The sequence below is a fragment of the Brassica napus genome, chromosome C6 (genome assembly GCF_020379485.1).
Source record: "Brassica napus cultivar Da-Ae chromosome C6, Da-Ae, whole genome shotgun sequence".
In the NCBI taxonomy this organism is placed as follows: domain Eukaryota; kingdom Viridiplantae; phylum Streptophyta; class Magnoliopsida; order Brassicales; family Brassicaceae; genus Brassica; species Brassica napus.
The window spans coordinates 35,181,328-35,201,766 of record NC_063449.1 but is presented as its reverse complement, the minus strand read 5'-3'; the positions used below and the strand labels follow the sequence as shown (position 1 = coordinate 35,201,766).

The window sequence follows — 20,439 nt, the reverse complement described above, 5'->3', positions numbered from 1 at the left end:
GGATTATACAAACATTTATGAAATTTGTATACAATCACTTGTGCTAATATATAAATGTGAATTGTTTTGTAAAACACAGCATATACTAACGTTTTGTAAGAAATTACAAAATTTGTAGTGTAAAGTGACGGAAGAATTACAGAACAGAACATAGTGTAAAGAAAGAAAAAAAGGAAGTCTTTATATAAACTAAGGTTATCCACCTGAAAAATACAAAACTACGTACATGTATGTATATATACAATTCTCTCTTTATATACATACATGCATGTAGGCATATAACTATCTCATGTACTGTATTCTAATGTTGTAGTTTCCAGAACATGTTTGTTTATGGACTCAAACATGCAAAAACAGAAGAAACTCATGGGCTCTACTAATAGATACCTAAAAACTTTCATCTGAAAGAAAAAGAAAGTTGATTGATCGTTTCTTTTTTGAATTTTGTTTGTCTTGATACCACTGAGATTCTCTCTACCTGTAAAGGCATAAGATCTAATATCAGATTCAGGATCAAAAGAAGCAGAACTAACGAAATAAAGACTTATTGTTCAGGTTAACTAATTACCTGTATTTTCTTGTAAGAACATGAAGAATGGAAAATGGGATCAGATCTCAAGAACAATGACTGCAACCAAAACAAAGAAGAAGATCTAATCAATTCTTGAACATTTTTTTAAATTTTTTTAAGAAACCAAAAGATCTGAAACTCACAATCAGAATCTGTTTTAACCCATTTGCTCCCATCACTACTTCTTCCTTCTTCTTCCTCGTTCTTTAGTGAAAGCTGTTGCTTATCTTCCACGTATCTCTTTGTTGATGTTTGCTTCGAGGAAGCTTGAGCATTAATCTTCTTGTGTAGCATCACCCTCAGTAACTGTATATATATATAGTGTAAATATTAAGTTACATGAACAAAACACTCTACTTAGTATTCAAAATGGTGTTATGAGCTTTAGTAGTACCTTTTCCATTCTTGATTCTTGAAACGTGTCTCTCAAGCTAGGGTTGGGAAGAGGAGATAACCCCTCTGAACATACAAACATCTTCTTGAAAAGATAAAAACAGAGGTTTTGATCAAATCTCTCTTACTCTTCTTCTTTTTATTGCTACTCTCTGTAGAAATAGCTTTGCATCTTCCCAAGATAACACTGATTGTACGCTCCATTTCTTCTTCGTTCTCATCAAAATCACCACCACTAGCGAGCGCGTTGCTGATTCGTCTATCGACTTCAAGACTCGAAGGACAGTTCAAGAATCTATCCAAAGGAAGATTCGCAAGTTCTCTATTTACATCAGACTTCCTCTTCTTGTTCTTTCTTGTCAAGAGCTTGGTCAGTTCCTTTTGCAGTTTCCCGACTTCCTCGGGAGTAAAATCATCAAGATCACCGGAGAAAGAAAGATCTTGATCTCTATGAGCTTCCATGTTCACGTCAGAGGGATTCTCCTCTTTGAACACTTCTTGAACAACTTGTATTTGTGTTTGCTCTTTGGCCACACTACCGAAAGTTCCAATCGCAAGTAATCCTTGAGGCCAGTCGCTGAACTCCTCTCTGGGTTGATCTGTGATTTACAGACAAAGGACAAACAAAAATGATCAGAGAGCCAATTAACTACAAGGGGTTGCTTTGCACATATTCCAAGTAGACAACATCTTTGGTAAATAAAAAGGTTTATTTCGTAGAATAAGTAGACAATATAATCTAATGTGTTTAATCTTTAACTTACGAGAAGAAGCAGAAGATATGCTTGGTCTATGAGTGTTCCCTTGTTTCCCATGTAGCTTGTTCTGCATCCATCCGAAGAACTGAAAACAAAAAAACACGTTTATGAGTACTTGTGTTCATTTTCAGACACATCTGAGAGATCAATGAACATGAGTGGTGAAACGGACCTTCATGTCTTAATGACCCCGAAGAAGAAGAGGAAGAGAAAAATGTGAAAAAGAAATGAAAAATAGCTCGTTTTCTTGGTGAATCAAGCTTAAATACAAGCAAGAATTCGAAAATAAGATATTTGAATATATTTGTTTTGATGAATTTAATGGTTCAAGTTTCAATATTGACGGTCTTAGTTCTTCGTCCAGATTCACTTCTTCAAAAACAATAAGGAAGGAAGAAGAAATTTTTTTTTTTTTTTTTTTGTAATAAACTCAGGATTTGCTTGGTTAACTTATGTTCAGTTCTCACACTCTTCTTTATACAGCTCACAATGCACGGCTCATCTCCCCATGCAAACGATCCAGGTCCAACGAAATATTCTTACGAGTGTATTTAATTTGTATTATAATTTATTAATATTATAAAAACGCTTAACTGGTATTATAAAATATTGATTTTGTATCGGAGAGAACGTCACGGCTTTGATAAACAGTTCATATAAACGGCACTTCGTATGATCATAAAGTCTAAAATCTCTTTTTACCATGATCCATAAAGTCTAAAATCTCTTTTTACCATATTTCGACTATCTATAAAAGGAGAAAAAGAGTTACGTTGAAGCCCTAGAACATGTACACCCAAATGTAAACACTAACCCCAAATAGAATACAACAAAATAAATAGTATACAACTTAATTGGGAATACTAAACCCTAATCTCTAATTTGTAAACCATACACACATTTTAAAACCGTACACCCAAATATGCAACTCTGGAAATAGTACATAAATTTATATACGGTTAAATTATACAATATAGATCGGTAATTGTAATAATATACTTTAAAGTGTAAACAATACAATATTGATCAGTAATTGTTAAAGGTGACATTTACAAATAAGCTTATGAAGACGTACAAGTACACATATCACCTATTTGAGTTATTTTATAATTTTCTCCCATTCCATATGTACGGTATAAAAAATGAAGACATCCATTCTATACGGAATAGCCGACATATTCTATTCCATATTACAAAAATTGTTTAGGACACCAACCCATCCTAACCTCTAAGAAGGTCCAACTCATCCATGACAAACCTGAAAAAAGAAGGAAAATGAAAAATTGCAGGTCAGTGGGGTATGATTAAAAAAAGAGAATATGCGATGAACAAAGTAGTAGTGAAACAGAGCCAAAGATAATAAGTTCTATGGAACATAGCATTGTCCGTCCGAAATAGTATGGAATTGAATTAAATGGAATGAAAATTCAACTCAATGAAATGGAATGGAAACACAACATATGCTACTATGGAACTTCATTCCCACATACTACACGGAATGATACAGTTACACAACTATAAGATAAAATATTTCATTTCACACATAGTTATTACACTATTCCACGTAACATAGCATAGTAGCACAAATATAGTTCTACCCTCATTTGTTCCTTTCGATTACAAACAAAAATTTACCTAAAAATTTGCAGTAAACGTATGATTCCAACAAAACATGTAAGTAAAACCCTCAATTAATTCGGGGAACTATGGCTACCAGATCCAACATGCAGCTGAACCGGTGAGTTAGATTTAACAACTTAGAGGCAGATAAAACTACGATATCCCACATAAGGGAAACGAGCAGAGTAAGCATAGAATGGCATACACAAAACTGAGAACTTACAGTGTTGACACCACTCTCAGTCGATTCGCCTCTGTAAAAGAGAAGACGCTCGGGTTCTCCTTCTCTCCGCTTGGACTGTAACGCCACTTGTTCGCAATCGATTTCTGAGTTGGCTCGACTATTCCCTTTTTACCGGACTTCAAAAGCAGAGAAGTCCAACAGTGACGACAATGTAGATGAAAGCGATGGGTTCGTTGGGTTCGAAGAGAGTGAACAAACCGGCGACCGAGTCCTTTTAGTTTCCCAAAAGTTACCACATGAAGGTAAAAAAGAGATGGTATGATTCTAATTTAGCCACGAGTAATTGTGACAGTTGATAATTAGGAGTTTTTTTTTTTTTGTTTTTTGCAGGTTTCGCCGTGAAGGGAAAAACAGAATTAATACATAAAAGACAATGGTTGTATTAAAAACTAGGGCTTTTGGGTATTCAGTGAATTATGGTTTATTTTGACGTTATACAAACCAATTTCCCATATATACATGGTAATGTATGTTGGCTTATTTTTTCTAACTAAGTGCATGCAAATAGTGCCACTATCAATTCTAAGAAAAAAAACATTATCAGAATTTTTAATGCCATTGATATTTGAAATACTTAATTTGTAATGGGTTTGTGCGAGTGGAATATAGAGTTAAGATTATTTCTAAATATTAGATAGTAATTAAGCGTTGTATATTTTAATTCTTTCAAAACTAAATAAGAAATTTGTCGTTTTTATTTGACTTCTTATTGTGCAAACGGTTTCTTGACGAAAACTCATTGCACTTCAAATTTTTTTGCTCCACTCGTAATTTATTTTTAAGAAAACGATTATGTGACATGTTCACTATTATTCTAAGGCTGATATCAATTTCTCGAGAATTTCAGAAAATTCTAAGAGGGAAAGAGACAGATAGAAAGAGTGAAATTTATAAAGCCAAACCCCACGAAGGAACTCATGCCAGTGTCCCCTCACCAGTGGCGGAGCTACGCTAGTGGAGAGGGGGGGCAGCTGCCCCAGATAAAACTAAATATTTATCCAAATCGTTAAGTAATTAACCAAAGTTTCACTAGATCACCTTGTCTTGCCCCCGTTGAAATTTTCTTCTTGCCCCTACCAAACCTTCGCTCAAGCCTCACATCTCACCATTTCAGTTTTTTTTAATCTCGTATTTATCACTCGTAATAAATAATTGGTACTTTCCTATTTTGCATGTACACTGATATCCATGACAAAATATTCAATGCATTTTTGTATTTAATTTAAAGAGATTTGTTAACTTTCGTTGTTCAATAACTCTTTTATATATTTTTCATTGGTTAACTATTTTGATGAGATAATTAGGTTTTTATTATTTCCTCATGAACCATGATTAGGTTATTTTCTTTACAAATACCATATACATTTTTTATTAAAAATATTTAAGTTATATGTTAAATCATATAAATAATAAAAATATTTATTTAAAAATACCAGCTGTTTATCACTTTTAATAATAAATATTTATTTATTTATATAAATAATTTATTTAATAGTAAATATTATTTGAAAAAAAATTATGCCCCCGGTAAAAAAAGTTTCTAGCTCCGCCACTGCCCCTCACCCTTTGGATTTCTAAGATCTTAGTGTCTCTATACAATGTAATTATGTATCTCTATCTTCCATCAAATTATTGAGTCATAATGTTATGGACGTGTAACACATTTTACCCAATCATCTTTTAGGTTTGACGGCAAACTAATCATCCATATTTCATTTTATGGTGCCACGTTAGTGTTACAAAGCTACATAGATGTATATATTTCTTTCCATATAGTATATGAAAATTAAACTAATTATGGAATCTATATGACTTTATTAATGGCCTTACGAAACTTTTGTAGACCAGATTTGTGGACATCTTACCAAATCGATTTCTGAGTTAGTTGTTTGAAGCCGTTGGACTATTAGCATAAATGATTGGATGACACTGATAATATATAATACATGGTTTATAATACATGGTTTATATAGACATTATCCGTTTAATATTATGGTTTTAATATTTGTTTGGAATAAATCATTTAAAAAATATTAACATGACCTCTATATCTTAAATATTTTACATTTTTATTTTGTGATATGATCATTCCTAAAATAAAATTATAAATAGAACATGGTGAATTGATATGTTTAGAAAAAAAATTGATTGTTTTGAAAAATACTACTAGATGTTATTCGTAATCTTACACAATCACAATACGGAGTAATTTTATTATTCACTGCTTTATATAATCACATGTTATTTATACGTTTTTTTAATTAAAAATCCATTATCCATAGTTTCTCATTATTGCTTTTGAAGAACCCTAAGGAACGAACACTCAACCGTATCTGATGATATGAACTCGATCTGAAGAGATAGAGAACTTGATGGATTGTTTAGTGACACAAAGGGATGCGGAAGTCCCAATGATACTACTAGAACTCTCAATGGCCGCTTGATTTGACACACAAGTCCGGCTCAAAGAAAGGGGATTCACTTGGAGATAGCCTCACCAAGGGAACAAGAATGTTCTAATCAAAGAACAAAGAAAGAACACTCAAAAATGAATAAGGAAAATCGATTATTTCATCTCAAAGATGTGTTCTCATACTTATACAACTTGTAGTCAAAGATAATAAGTAGAATGTATGAAAAAGAGACATAGAAAATAGATAGAAGACCAGATCTAGTCAAAGCACATAAAATAATGTTGACTGGTCGATTTGAACTCTTCGGCTACTCTTGTCCAGGTTCGGTGTAACTGATAGCACGTCCCGCGGTGAGAAGAAGTACACGGCCGGTTCGTTCTTCATGTACGGACGGGTGACTTTCATGGACTGTTCCGGGCCAAAAGGTGGCTAAGTCTTCGGACAACCTCAAGAGTCTTGCCTTAGAGAGATTTGGCTGATCAAAGTTCATGAACTGATCGAAGTGTCGGATCAGTTCATCAGAACAATCGCCGATTCGGCCCAGACGGCTTAAGAGAGAGAGACCATGGTCGGATTTGGATTCCACTCGAACAACTTCACTTCTGGCTTGACCAATGGACTTAGCATGACGAACAGGACGGGAAAGGCGAACTTCAGTGCGGTTGATTTGACCATCTGGTCGTGGGTTATGCTGAAGCTCCAATCCGGACGAGTGCGGGTCAAGACGATACACGGCCCGAGCGGTATGTTCGGCCCGATCGATGGATTGAACCTCAGTTGCGTTGTTCCGGACGTTCTGATCCTCGTTCTGATCTGATTCCATGGACTGATCCTCGGACTGGGGCACATCAGCTTTCTTCTTCAATTGGGGATTTAATTAGGTTTATGGAAATAACATAGTAAGAGTGGGAAGAACTGAGAAGTTATAAAGATAGAAGGAAGCAAAAGGAAACAAAAGGAAAGCAACAAAAAGCAGTCTCGCTTTATCGTCGGAAGCTTGAGCCCACCTCACCACTCCCGATCACGTTGATTCAGGTGCAATAGACATTCGCCACATCATTTCTAACTCGTGTCCACTTGTCTGAAATCGAAGTTTTCCTTAACTAATTACTTTTATTAATAAGTTACTGCACTAGTAATTTTTACAAGGGATCATATAAATTAATGAATAAAATGCTGAGAGAGCTACGGTGCCTCCAAATGTGTAACCCTTTTACCAAAGAGTTCGGGTCGACTTTCAACGGCTACTACCAGGTCCAGATGCACTAGCCAAAGAGCCCTCCACAGTCGTCTACTAATTTAATTATGCACCAAAATCCAAGACTTTACATAACAGTTTTGTTAACGTATGGAAAGATAACATAGTTTTTTAACATGAAAGATTAAATAGTTTATTACTTACAATAAAGGCGTAAGTATAATGTTAAAATATTCTAAATCAACTATTATTAAGTTTAATGTTAAAATATTCTAAATCATCTATTATAATATAGTAATAGCAAAGTGGTGTTATTACAGATTCTGGTACATTCACTATCCATCCATGTTGGTAATTCTAGCAATATATTATAAAACACACGATATAGTAGATTACAATACTACTCCAAAACAACACTTCGGTTTATTTAAAAGTGTTGATGTTTTTTTACTATTGTAATTGTTGAAGTTGAATCAATTACATATATCATTTTAAAATACTAAACACCCATTAAACTATATACATATTCAGATGCATATCAAATATAAACAACAAAACAATTGGAATTGTATAGAAAGTTCAATGAAAAAAATCCAAAAGTTGTGTAGCAAAAAATTACTACACATTAAGAAAAATAAGAGTAACTAGTTAGTTTTAATCAATCGTTAACAAGAATAAAAAGTTTTAATCAAAGCTAACTAAGCCAGAATAGTTGTTGGAATTGTTTGCAACTAAATCAAGAGTTCTAGTTTTGACTGTAAACTTAGTTTAGTGCATAAAGTAGAAGCATGGACAAGTGGTAGCTGTTTAATGTAAGAAATGTCCAAGAAAATGATCCAAATTATCAACGTAGAAGTTAAGAAGAAAAATGTCTCTCTCGTTTTCTCTCTAAACAAAAGAAGCTAAAAGAAACAGAGATACGAAGAAAGAGAGGTATAAAGATAAAAGATTTTTTTTTGTAAACTATATAAAGAGAAAAGTTCGAAATCAGTTTTTCAGCATTCCTACAACACTAAGTTTATCAATGTGTGTTTCTCATATCTCTCATTGAAGTTCTGGAATTTGTTTTGTCTAGCGATCTTATATTCTCAAAAAGTCTCAATTAACCTCGGTTTCTTAATGAGAGTTCTTAACTTCGGATAAGAGACGGTTCTTACATTTTTTTATTTAAAAACTAAGACCATGATTAACCCGGGGTTCTTAGAGTGGGGTTCTTAGCGGAAGTTAAGAAACAGTTTTTTAACTTCCACTAAGAACCTCATCCTAAGAACTCCGGGTTAATCATGCTATAAGAAAAGGTAAGAACTGTCTCTTAAATAAGAGATATAAGAACTGTCTCTTAGCCGAAAAATGTAAAAAATAATAATAATATCAAATCATGAGTTAAGAACTCCGGCTAAGAGACTGAGGTTAATCATGCTCTCAGTCTCTCACTTTCGATATAGTCAGAGTATAAGTCCAACAGAAATTATGTTGGAACAAAGTTACAAAATATTTATTCTACACTTGTTCCTAAGGCGAATAAATAGAAACAAATCTAAATAAAATGTATACGTTGTATTTTTAGTAAATGGATCAACTTGATAGTATTTCATAGTATAGATTTTGACTAGTTTAAATAATTATTAACTAGTATTTATATACAGTACACATAATCAATATAATTAATAAAGGGGATTATCAAATTCCAATAGCGTTTCATCTTACCAAATGAACTAACATCATTGGAGGAAACATGCATATCTTATTTGTCCCCATGAAACTTTGGTTTTACTTCAATTTCTTCTCTCGCCTTCTTCTCTTTGTTCTCCTATGGTTGTACTATTATTTAATTAACAGTAGTATCTTTAGCAAAATCAAGATTAAGTTAAATACTAATCTGAGTGTTTGTGGCGACTTGACTGTTACACGCATGCAATACGCGTTATTACAAATTTATAAATGGTACATTGGTCTGAAAATGGGAAGAAAATAAGTACAATGAATGGATTAGGGACCACTTAAATAGTCATTATTGTATCGAATATAATGTGTGGTTAATATGGTTGATACGATGCCTTAAACATATATGCTAATCGTGATTAACAACAAAAGTGAGGTTTTGAGATGTTTTGTGATTTTAAGCAGTACACGTGTGAGGCATCTGAATTATAAATATATAGTTTATGAAACTACTGGAAGTATATAATCGATGTACTATAAAGTATCAAAAGAAACGCACCAGTCGATTATATGCACATGATCGTCATGCAAGTCGTCAGCATGCTATTCCTTAAGAAACATATATCTCATGGTCAAACTAGGAAAACTTTTTATAGTTTATTTAACATATTTTGGACCAATCCTACAATGGTTCAAATAGCTAGTTTGATGGATAAAACCATCTTATTATAATCTCTAGTTGATTGCTTGTGTGATCACAATGTCGGACAGAATTAGTAACGGAGATTGTCAGGGTCGATTTAAATAAATAACATATTTTGCCAGGGTCAATAAGCTATTTTTGCAATATTCTTACAGTTTTTTCTTACGTACAAATATTTTATTTTAAATATATAGAATCAATATCTGGCTATGTAACAGTCTTTTTTATAAGACCACCTTTTCTGAATCTCTATACGTGCCATGTTTCCTGGAGATAACAATAGTATAATATGAATGGTCAAATAGCATGACAGTCCAGCAATTGAAAATCCATGTAGCCAAGACCATAACGTAGCTAAATTATGGAGCATAGTACCTAATATAAGAGATATATACCATGTATGTATTGTCGTCTTGAGGACGCTACAATCTTTAAGAAACCCAGCCTCTTTCCGAGTGAATAAATTTATTCATACTTGTATAAAGTCAGATTTAAGATTTTACCATTGGAGAAGACCATCTTAAAACCTCAAATTTAGGGTTCATCCAACCTTAAAAATGAAGTTGCTCATGGAAATATTCCTCAACAGTGAAAGTCTTGAAAAACATAAATAATCGGACGCACAATGTCAATTTAAGTTTAACAATTAACAACTAAGCATTATAACACATTATAAGACTTTAACAAATTAATCTTATTATTTATTTTTAACCCAATAATTTTAACTTTAACAAATTTAAATGTGATTATTGAAAAAAAAAAATTGAATTGATCTACACATATAAACATAAATTAAAAAAAAAAAATATTCTCCATTAAACTAAAACTTTGTAAAAATTTAATCTCACGCTTCAAAGCACAGATCAAAATATAATATATATATATATTAATATTAAAAATATTTCAAACTGAAGCCTTAAAACATTTTTATCTTAGTAGCTTGAAAACATAATTTAGAAGGTTATGATTTTATTGATATTTGTTTATAATCAAATATAAAAATATACTCCATTTTGTGAAACAAAAGAAAACTCTATACTAGTTAGAGTTTGATTGGCAAACCATTAGCATAACCATTATGCTGCTTATTATCCAATCAAGAATGATTAGTATAACATTTAGAATCGCATTCAGAATATACAGATGCTCTATAAATGTGTTTTGCCCAATGCTTTCGCATGAAACTTTTTGTATAACATTTGCATTTATATATATATATATATATTTTTTTAAATTATATAATTTATTTATATTATTCAATAATTTAACAAAATTATATTTGTATCCAAAATTAAATTGAGCAATTCTTTCAAATAGTCTTTTTAAAGTTTTTGTCACAAAAATAGACCTCAAGAAAGAACATGACCAAAATAGGTTTTTTTTATTTTGAAAAGTTTAATTTTTATTTTTTATTTTTTTAAATTTGAAACCCTATCCCCAAAACCCTATCCCTTAACTTTAAACCATAGGTCTAGATTAGTTAACCTTAGGGTAAAAATGTATTTTTAAACTGTATTTTTATCATTTAATAAAACTTATTTTGCTAATTTTCTTCTTTGAGTGCTATTTTTAAGACAAAAACTTAAAAAGGGATATCCTAGAGAATTTCTAAATTAAATTTATATTTTTAAAATTAAAAAAAAAAATAAATTTAAATATTCTAATTTTAAAAAGAACAAATTTTCACATTTAGAATATAATTTATTATTGTAAATAAAAATAATATATATATATATATATATATTATAAATATAATTATATATATTATTTAGAAACAAACAAATTATATATTATATTTTTATTTTATGTGATAGTTTTCTATATGAATTATTACTGCTCTAACAATCAATTTTTTAAATACATTTATGAGACCATACTATTTGAGTAGCATATTTTTACTGTTTTCTCATTAGCTCTGCCAATCAAAACCTAAGTCGATTTGGCTGACGGTCAAATAGTTGTAAAGTAAAGATATTAGAGCCGTAAGGGGTTTAATTTACTTAACTAGACTCGTGAGAGTGAAAAACATCGGGATAAGAAAAAAAGAGAAGAAATTGTTAGGAGCACATGGAGTGTGAGCATGACGAGGTCTCTTTGTTTCGTAAGGCCATGATTATCCCTAAGAAACCCAATGAGTTTCTTAGTTTTTTTAAAAAATAAAAATAAAAAAAAATTAAAAAGCAAACCAATCGGGGGCCGCCACGTGTCAGTGGGGCCCGCGAACAGTGTAAGAAACTCACTAAAATCGGTTCTTAATTAGTAGTTTTTGTAACCGATCCTTAAGGGTTTTGTGGGGGCCCACGCACTAAGAAACCCACTAAGGACCCCGGATAATCATGCTCTTAGAGCATGATTATCCGGGGTCCTTAGTGGGTTTCTTAGTGCGTGGGCCCCCACAAAACCCTTAAGGATCGGTTACAAAAACTACTAATTAAGAACCGATTTTAGTGAGTTTCTTACACTGTTCGCGGGCCCCACTGACACGTGGCGGCCCCCGATTGGTTTGCTTTTTAATTTTTTTTTTTTTTTTTTTTTTAAAAAACTAAGAAACCCCAATGGGTTTCTTAGGGATAATCATGGCCTAACCTTTCCATTAGTGTACCAAATCCTTCTATTTCTGGAATGTTTTCTCTCTTCCGCTTCCTTTATCAATCTACTCAACTCTTCCTTCTCCAATGCTCTTTAAAAGAAATCTCCTAATCTTTTACCCAAAATATTACCACTCTATTTTTTCAAACATATACATATATATATATATATATATATATATATATATGTTATACATGTTTCTTTCTCACTGATTCTCTTTAAGTCAAAATTTACATGCCAATGTACATCAGAAGATAGTTGATATTGTTGGATTTGTGTTTACTGCTGTCTATTTGTTTATTGGTATTTGTTCTCTTCGTCTTTGTGTCCCGAGAACATATCAAATGAACGTTTTCAGAAGATAGAGAATCTTGGATACTCCAAGGATGCTTAGATCACTGCCTAGTAGTCCATCTAAAGAAAAAGACGATGATTGTGCTTCAAATGTTTTGTCTAGGTCCGATTGTTGTTTCGCCAGTTTAAACCGGACGATCTGGTTTTTAGATTTAAAATGTCTGTCAGCTACCAAAATTGTTGTCTGCATGTGTGTTTTTCTGGTTTTGTGTACATGTGTAAATTTTTGGGCTAAATGCTTAGAACTTAAAATAAACAATTCTTTCACTTGTTAAGAAAAGTTTTTTATCATTATTCTTTTCCTAAATTGGTACTACTTTGAAGGTTTCGAACCCGAATCATAACCAACTAAAGAATGCAGAAAACACAACTTAGTGGAGCTAAGCTCCGGTGAAGTATACCGCATTTAACCACTTGAGTAAAGATACTTTCTCAACTTAAGAGTTTATCTAGAGTATACAAAGAATTGAATGTTCTTTAGAGCCAATTCGGTTTTGAACTTTAAGACATGGTAATTTTTTTGCTTTTACATAAATATAGGTTATGTGTATCTGCGACCAAAAAAAAACATAGGATATCTGTATGTATTTTTGGTAGGAGATTTGTTTTTGATTTTAAGAAAATTGTGTAAGAATATCTTGTCCAAAAATTGTCTAAGTATTTATAAATATATTAGAAATATATAACCTGGAATGGACAATAAAAATATAGGATCAATTAGATAGGATCATACCAAAAATTTAGACTAGATACTTACACCATTATAGAAATATAATTAATGTTATTAATCTACAATTTATACGTAATAAATAAATTTATTTAACAGTTTATTCAAATATTATTATTTACATTTTACTATAAAGTATATGCTTTTAAGTTTCATTATATTCTATTAAATACTGAATCATTATATTGTAATATTATTTGTTTATTTAAGGTAATTTATTTTCAATACAGACTTGGTATATATTATTTATAAATAGTATACTAAATTAATGTAATTATTTTACTATCTTAAAAATATCAAAGGATAAAAGGTGATAAAATAATGAAAGGAGAGTGAATGTATTTTAATTTATGTTTGTTATTCACATAAAGTAAGATATCTAAGAATTTAAAACAATAAAATGTCTTTCAGTAATTGAAAAATGTAAGATTTTTTACCATAACGAGTTTGTAAATTAATTATTATGATTCTCTTTTCATTGTAATTTTTAAAAATGTTTCCTAGTAAGAGATTCCCTCTATGTTTGTATCGTCAATATTAGTACTTGTATATAAAACATTCTTTCTTTATCACGTTTTCAATATCAAATAAAAATAATAATTGTTTAATTAACATAGTCATCTAATTATTCAAAAGTCATGACAAAATTCTTGTGTTCGTATCTGGTCATCTCCATGTTTGTTCTCTCAGGTAAGGATTTGTATGCTTTGTATTTCATTGGTATGCTCATCTTCCCTTGATCTCTTTAAGAAGAGTCAGATCATTCTTCAGGTTATTTTTGTAGGAACCCTACTTAAACACGGTTTTTTAATTTACAAAAAAAATGTTAAGATGATTTTACGAGTTAGATAGAGCTATTCATTATATTTGATCACATGACGTTTAAATATCGTAAATCACATTTTGTAAGATTTTAGGCTAAAGTACTATTCAACTAATTATTTTCAAATGAACTATTCTCGTTTTGTTTGCATAATATACTTAAATTCATTTGTAGGCTTGTTAAATATTTTTATTTGTTTTTAGCCTTTTTGGCTTTGCCAAATGCACAGAAAATATGCAGGGTGAATCCGAACCTTAGGAAGGCATGCAGTTTTCAAGAATGCACACCGCTTTGTCTTCAAAAGTACAACATGGATGGCATTTGTATCGGAAATAACAAGAATATTTGCACTTGCATTTACAATTGTTAAATTAGAATGTTGCTAAACTAGACCCAAAATCTTATTATATGGGGCGTTAATGACCTTAACTCCATGTATTTGGAGGATATGGTCATATCATATTTGAATAAACGTTTTTTATATAGTATATCTGATTTTGAATGAAAATCAAGTTTCATGTGATTGCCTTGGAACAAGCAAGGTGTATTTGCTAATTTTTGGAGGTTGGGTGTAAACGGTGACCAAAAAATGAAAAGAAATAATGTATTTCTTATTATTCTTAATTTTTTTTACCATTTATAATGAATTGTTTTCTTTTTACATTTCTTCTCATTCTTTTTATTTTAGTCAATAAAATTTGATAATGAATAATTTTCCTTTCATTATTTTACTTTTATTTCTCTGTATTTTTTTTACTTATTCATAATGTGTATGTAATGGTCGCCAGTTAAACCCTTTCGGCTTGGCTTGGTATTGATAGGCAAGAAGTTATTTAAAAATTGTGTGAACCGGGGTTTATAAAACCGGAAAACTGAACCAAACTAAACCATAAAACCGGGTTATGACTCCGGAAACAAAAACGCGACAAAAAGAACGTAGAACCAAAGTAACATTCTGTCTGAGTCGAAGGGACTCTAACGTCATCAAGGTTTCATCCTTTTACGCTCCGCCGTACAAATGGGGAGCATCGTCAGAAGGCCGTCAAACCTAACGGCAGCAGCCGTCCGGTTTCGACTTGCTCCGTTATTACCGTTCTCCGGAAGTTCTGGTTCCGTTAACTCGGACACGACTCGTTGCTCCGAGTTAATTCGAGTGCCGAGTTTAGTCGAAGGCTGCGACTACAAGCACTGGCTGGTGCTCATGAAGCCTCCCAACGGATACCCACCCCGAAACGACATCGTACAAGGCTTTATCAGAACGCTCGCCATGGCTCAAGGGAGGTAAACTGATCAAGAATGTTTTTTTTGTACTTAACTAATCAAGAATGTTTTCACTAAATATTGTTGTATCAATAAAAGTTATGGTTTGTGTGGTGTTCGTTCTAGTAGATACATTGCCATCGAAAATCTTTATTTTTTGATAAAAAAGATTGAAGCTTTTGTGGTAATATTATGAATGTGGTTGCTTGTTGTGTTGTGTGCAGCGACGAAGAAGCTAAGAAATCGATATACTCTGTTTCAACAAAGTACTACTATGCATTTGGCTGCAGGGTTCATGAGCATTTGACTTACAAGATAAGATGTATTGACACATATCCTTTTGAAAAACTCATCTTCTTAGTTTTGTGGCAAATGCTGTAACTGTGGGTTATGTTTTGATTTGCAGCTCTGCCTGATGTTAGATGGGTTCTACCAGATTCGTTTATAGTGGATGGTGGTGACAGTGGATATGGAGGTTTCATTTGCTGCTTAAGTTTTGTTTCTTTGTGCACTGAATCAATGATTCTTTGGGAGACAAGATGTTGTATCTTTGTATGTTTAATAGTACCTGCAGTACTATTTGTATCTTAATCATGCATTTTTTTTTTTGTAGGAGAGCCGTCCGTTGACGGGGAGGTTGCCCCATACGATGAGAAGTACCATGCGGACTGGCTACGGGATCAAACTGATGAGGATGCTAAAAACCGACTAGTCAAAAAGAAGCCTAGGAGGAAAAGAAATAAGAAGTTGAACTAGTTTTGGAGGTCTTTTTGCTTCAGTGTGGCGTTACTCAAGCCTGAGGGGTTTTTTTGGAATGTGTCTTCTAGTGTTTACTACCATTAGCTATTATTGTAAAGAATCATATGTATAATGGTAGAGGGAATCAATATTCAATCAAACCCGATATATTGTGTAGTTTCCACATCATTATGTAGCTACTGAGCTTAGGTAGGACCTAAATGGAATCTGTCTTCAAGTGAAAAATCCAGAGAGTCTCTTACATATGTGGAAAAGCCAGTCCCAGTACTAGATCTGTAATGTTATACCGATCTCATCAAAATTAGATGATTAACGAGCTGTTGGTTCGTTTCCGTATTGCTTCGGTTTTGTTAGTGACATATAACCTGTTATCCGTTTGAAGTCTCCTTAATTAGAAAAATAGACAAGACCACCAAATAGCTGCTTCTTGTCCCTGTTTTGTCAATCAGGGGCATGTAGAAAATTAGAGGTGACATAAGCAACCACAAAAGTGTTTTTTTTTTCTACAAGTCTTTGAGTGGGGTTCGGTAGGACTAAGAAGTCTTTCTTCATAACCAAGGTATGTCATCTAATCTGTCTGTATATGAAACTGTTCTGTCTGAAATTTGGAACATGCTTGCATATGTACCCATATTCTAAAACATTGACTTAGAGTACACGCTTACACCACTGAAAATTCTTTGTTGGTGAACTACAGTCAATTTAGGATAATGATGTTGAGTATCCAAGTAATAATATCCCTTTTGAAACACACATACAATTACGACTTATACATCTGTGGTTACAAAACTGAAAATTGACTTGTAGCTAACGTTTCTATCAAAACATCTACAGAATTTCATCGAACCTTATAGTATTTTCATTTATCTAACACAACCTTTTTGTGTATTTCTCCGGTATACTACTGTCTCCTAATATACATACCTGTATAAAAAATAAACATTTATCTTCTGTGTGATCAGTTACATTTGATGTCATGAACTTTATTTGCGCCTGCTACTGGAACAATGTACACAAACGGTCCGTTTTGGATGTCCTTGAGGTCTAAAATTCGCTCTAGGGTCTTGACGACAGTGGCCATAGTAGGCCGTGACTTAGGGTTGTGGCTCAGGCACTGGTACGCTAAGACAGCTGCTTTTCTGATGCCTTCAAGCGAGTATCTCCCTTCTAAACTCGGGTCTATGATCTGTTCAAGTTTGTTGGGATCCTTTAACATGGGTCTAGCCCATTCCACTAGGTTCCTCCCTCTCTGTGACCGGTACTTCTTCACTGCCTTTCTAGCTGTTAGCATCTCCAGAAGCACCACACCGAAGCTGAACACATCGCTCATAGTCGTCAAATGACCTGCTGAGATGTATTCTGGAGCAGCATAGCCTTCTGTGCCCATTACACTTTTGGTAAAGTCTGCGTCATCTGCCTCTGATCCATCTGTGGCTAAGCCGAAATCTGAAAGCTTAGAGCTGTAATCCTAAAAGTTTCAGATATAAAGTTATTTGACATGACAATAAGTATATTGAGATGCAAGATAGGAAGATAAGCTTTTGAATTACCGAGCTCAAGAGGATATTGGAAGGCTTAAAATCTCTGTAAATGACAGGTTTCTCTTCCTTGTGAAGGAAGTCAAGGCCTTTAGCAGCACCAAGCAGAATCTTCACTCTTGTTAACCAAGGTAAGGCTCCACCATACTCTGCATTGCACCAAACAGTACTCATATCTTTAGTAAACTGCATCTCTTTAAACTTGTATGATTTAACTTGACTCACTTTGAAATAGATGGTCTTCCAGATTGCCTCGTTCCATGTATTCGTAAACTAGAAGCCTGTGATCATCCTCACAGCAGTAGCCGATCAAGTTCACAAGATTAGGATGCTTCAACTGACCAAGGATTACAACCTCAGCCTGCATAAATCATAATGCCAAAGAAACGTTTATTTTTGGTATTTGTGATCCCATTCTCATATGAGCTGACATATAATAGTTGAAAATTATTACCAGCCACTCTCTATGGCCTTGTCCACCTTCTCGTTTCAATGCCTTAACAGCAACAGGCTGAGCTTTCAAACCAGTCTTGACGCTGTCATCAGCAAACCCTTTGTAGACTTCCCCGAATCCTCCTTTACCGAGGTAATTATACTTTGAGAAGCCTTGTGTGATCGTTTTGAGCTCTTCAAAGGTGAGGATGTGAATGTCTATGAGAAAAGAGTTTGAGAAGTCGTTGAGTGAGATTGTTGAGTTGCTGAAATCCGACAAGTAGACTCTGCTTCGGACAGAGGTTTGTTTGGATAGCAGAAGAAGTCTTTCCTTTGATGGGTTTTTTGTACATGTAGTCTTCTGGTTTGTGTTGTTGATGCAGCTTATGGGAAGACATGTATTCTTCCAAGAAAATCTTATTCGTTTCATCTGAGAGAGTGGATCTTCTTGTGTTTCTTTGAGAAGTTTTTGTCTGTCTATTGTTAATGGTTTCCTTCTTATGAATATATATATATATATAGGAGATGATGAAACTTATTTGAAAAGGGCTAGTGAGAAAGTGGAGAGAGGTGAAGACTCTCAAAAGAAAGTCTGTAGTCTTATAAAGACATCCTAGGATGCATCAGCCACTAAGCAGTCAATTGTGAATAAAATATGCAGATGAGTAGACTTTTGTTAGACTTGCTCTTTTCAAACTTTTATTTTTGAAACAAAAAAAGAACTATTTATGAAGCTACATAATTCCCAAACTAAACTACTAAAAAGAAAGTTTATATTTCATTAATGTATTATAATTTGACATTCTTTTGTGATAATGGATAGCTTAGTTTGTGTTATTATAATGTGTACAATACTCTTTCATTGGCAGTTTTGGATCTATTAGAAAATTCTTTGACTTTCTCAAATCATCTCATTCTTTTGTTTTGCTTATTGGCTACTATCATACACTTGTAACTTGTTAATGAAATGGTTAGATAATTATCATATATTCATTTTCATATAGAAGATTTTTGCTTCTGCTACATAATTTATGTAAGCTCTCTTAATAATAAGAATAGTAAGTTGGATTATTTTTTGTCTCTTTCTCTCTGGAATTGGAAATTTATAATGTGCAGTCCAATACCTTTGGCTTTGGCCACACCATTGACTTGAAACAATGGTGTCCTCTGTTTAATTTTATCCGTTAGGATGAAGTTGTTTACTATTGCGATTAATTAAAAAAATTAGAACAAATTGTTTATTAAATTCACCCATCTTTCATAAGTGATTTTTTTTAATAGAAACCTCATCACATCATATACTGACCTGCGATTATTGTTTCACTAGATTTTAACTCGCACGTTCGTGCGGATATTTTTTTTATTTTATAAATGTATTTGATATTATTACAAATGTTTTAAATATATAATTTCTATTTTAGTATTATAGATTATGTAACTCTATAATATTTATATTCCGTATTCGGCAATATTAATATATAGTGATTTGTTTAATATATTTTACTTTGTTATTAATTTGTATTACTTACTAATATATTTTGGAGTTAGGTACCGTAAAATCACAATATGAAATAATCAAATAGATAACCTCTTTCAAAATATTATTTTCTTTAATTTATACATTTTGCTATAATACATTTTTAAAATTTATTTATTTATATTATAGAAAATAAATATGTATAAGGTAATTTATATTTACATGTTGTGTTTAAGAAAATATATTTTAACATATATTATTTGCTTTTTACATATTTTATAAGCAAAGCACTGTTTTGTTTAAATAATTTAGTCCTATTATTTTAGTAAATTTTATATATAGTAGCATCTATCATATTAATTTAGTAAATTTTATTGATATAAGATATTTTATTGATGTTATGATATTAAATTTTCTTTTTATTTTTAGTTAAGATTTCAAAGTATTATATTTCTTTAGTTTTTACAGTATATATAGTTTATTTTTTCGTGGAACATTTCAAAAAGTTATTCTTTATTATCTATAATTTTAGTTTTTGTAAAATTTTAAATATTATTTTGAGTTTGAATATTTATTTTTTATATTTTGTCAGAAAAACTTTGAAAAATTACTACTACTATTTTTGAGTTTCGAAGTCTACATGAATTTTTTGAATTTGGTTTTTGCTAATACATTAATAAATTATTTAATAAAAAATATTTTAATTTTGGGTAGTATTTTCTAGATTTTTCTCAATATATTTTTTTATAATTAAAACAAAAAAAATATAATCAAAATTTCATTTGTCATTAGTATTTTAAATGAATTACTAAAATACCACAGTTTCTTAATAACATATTTTTCAATAGGATATGAACTAAAAGTAATTATATATTATTATATTTTTGTATATAAATATTTTAAACAATATATTGTTG

At 31.9% G+C, this 20,439-nt stretch overlaps 2 protein-coding genes and 1 pseudogene across 2 annotated transcripts; 2 read left to right on the top strand and 1 right to left on the bottom strand.

Moving 5' to 3' along the window:
- Positions 1-179: 179 nt before the first annotated feature.
- Positions 180-2,137, bottom strand: LOC106405090 (annotated as a pseudogene).
- Positions 2,138-12,536: 10,399 nt separating this feature from the next.
- Positions 12,537-14,995, top strand: LOC111207063 (putative defensin-like protein 162). The gene is made up of 2 exons (XM_022704652.2): positions 12,537-13,923; positions 14,260-14,995. The coding sequence occupies exons 1-2, from the start codon at positions 13,872-13,874 to the stop codon at positions 14,424-14,426; spliced, it is 219 nt and encodes a 72-aa protein (XP_022560373.2). The 5' UTR covers positions 12,537-13,871; the 3' UTR covers positions 14,427-14,995.
- LOC106449469 (multiple organellar RNA editing factor 7, mitochondrial) lies at positions 14,981-16,299 on the top strand. Its single transcript, XM_013891226.3, has 4 exons — positions 14,981-15,337; positions 15,541-15,638; positions 15,723-15,791; positions 15,930-16,299. The coding sequence occupies exons 1-4, from the start codon at positions 15,075-15,077 to the stop codon at positions 16,070-16,072; spliced, it is 573 nt and encodes a 190-aa protein (XP_013746680.2). The 5' UTR covers positions 14,981-15,074; the 3' UTR covers positions 16,073-16,299.
- Positions 16,300-20,439: the final 4,140 nt, after the last annotated feature.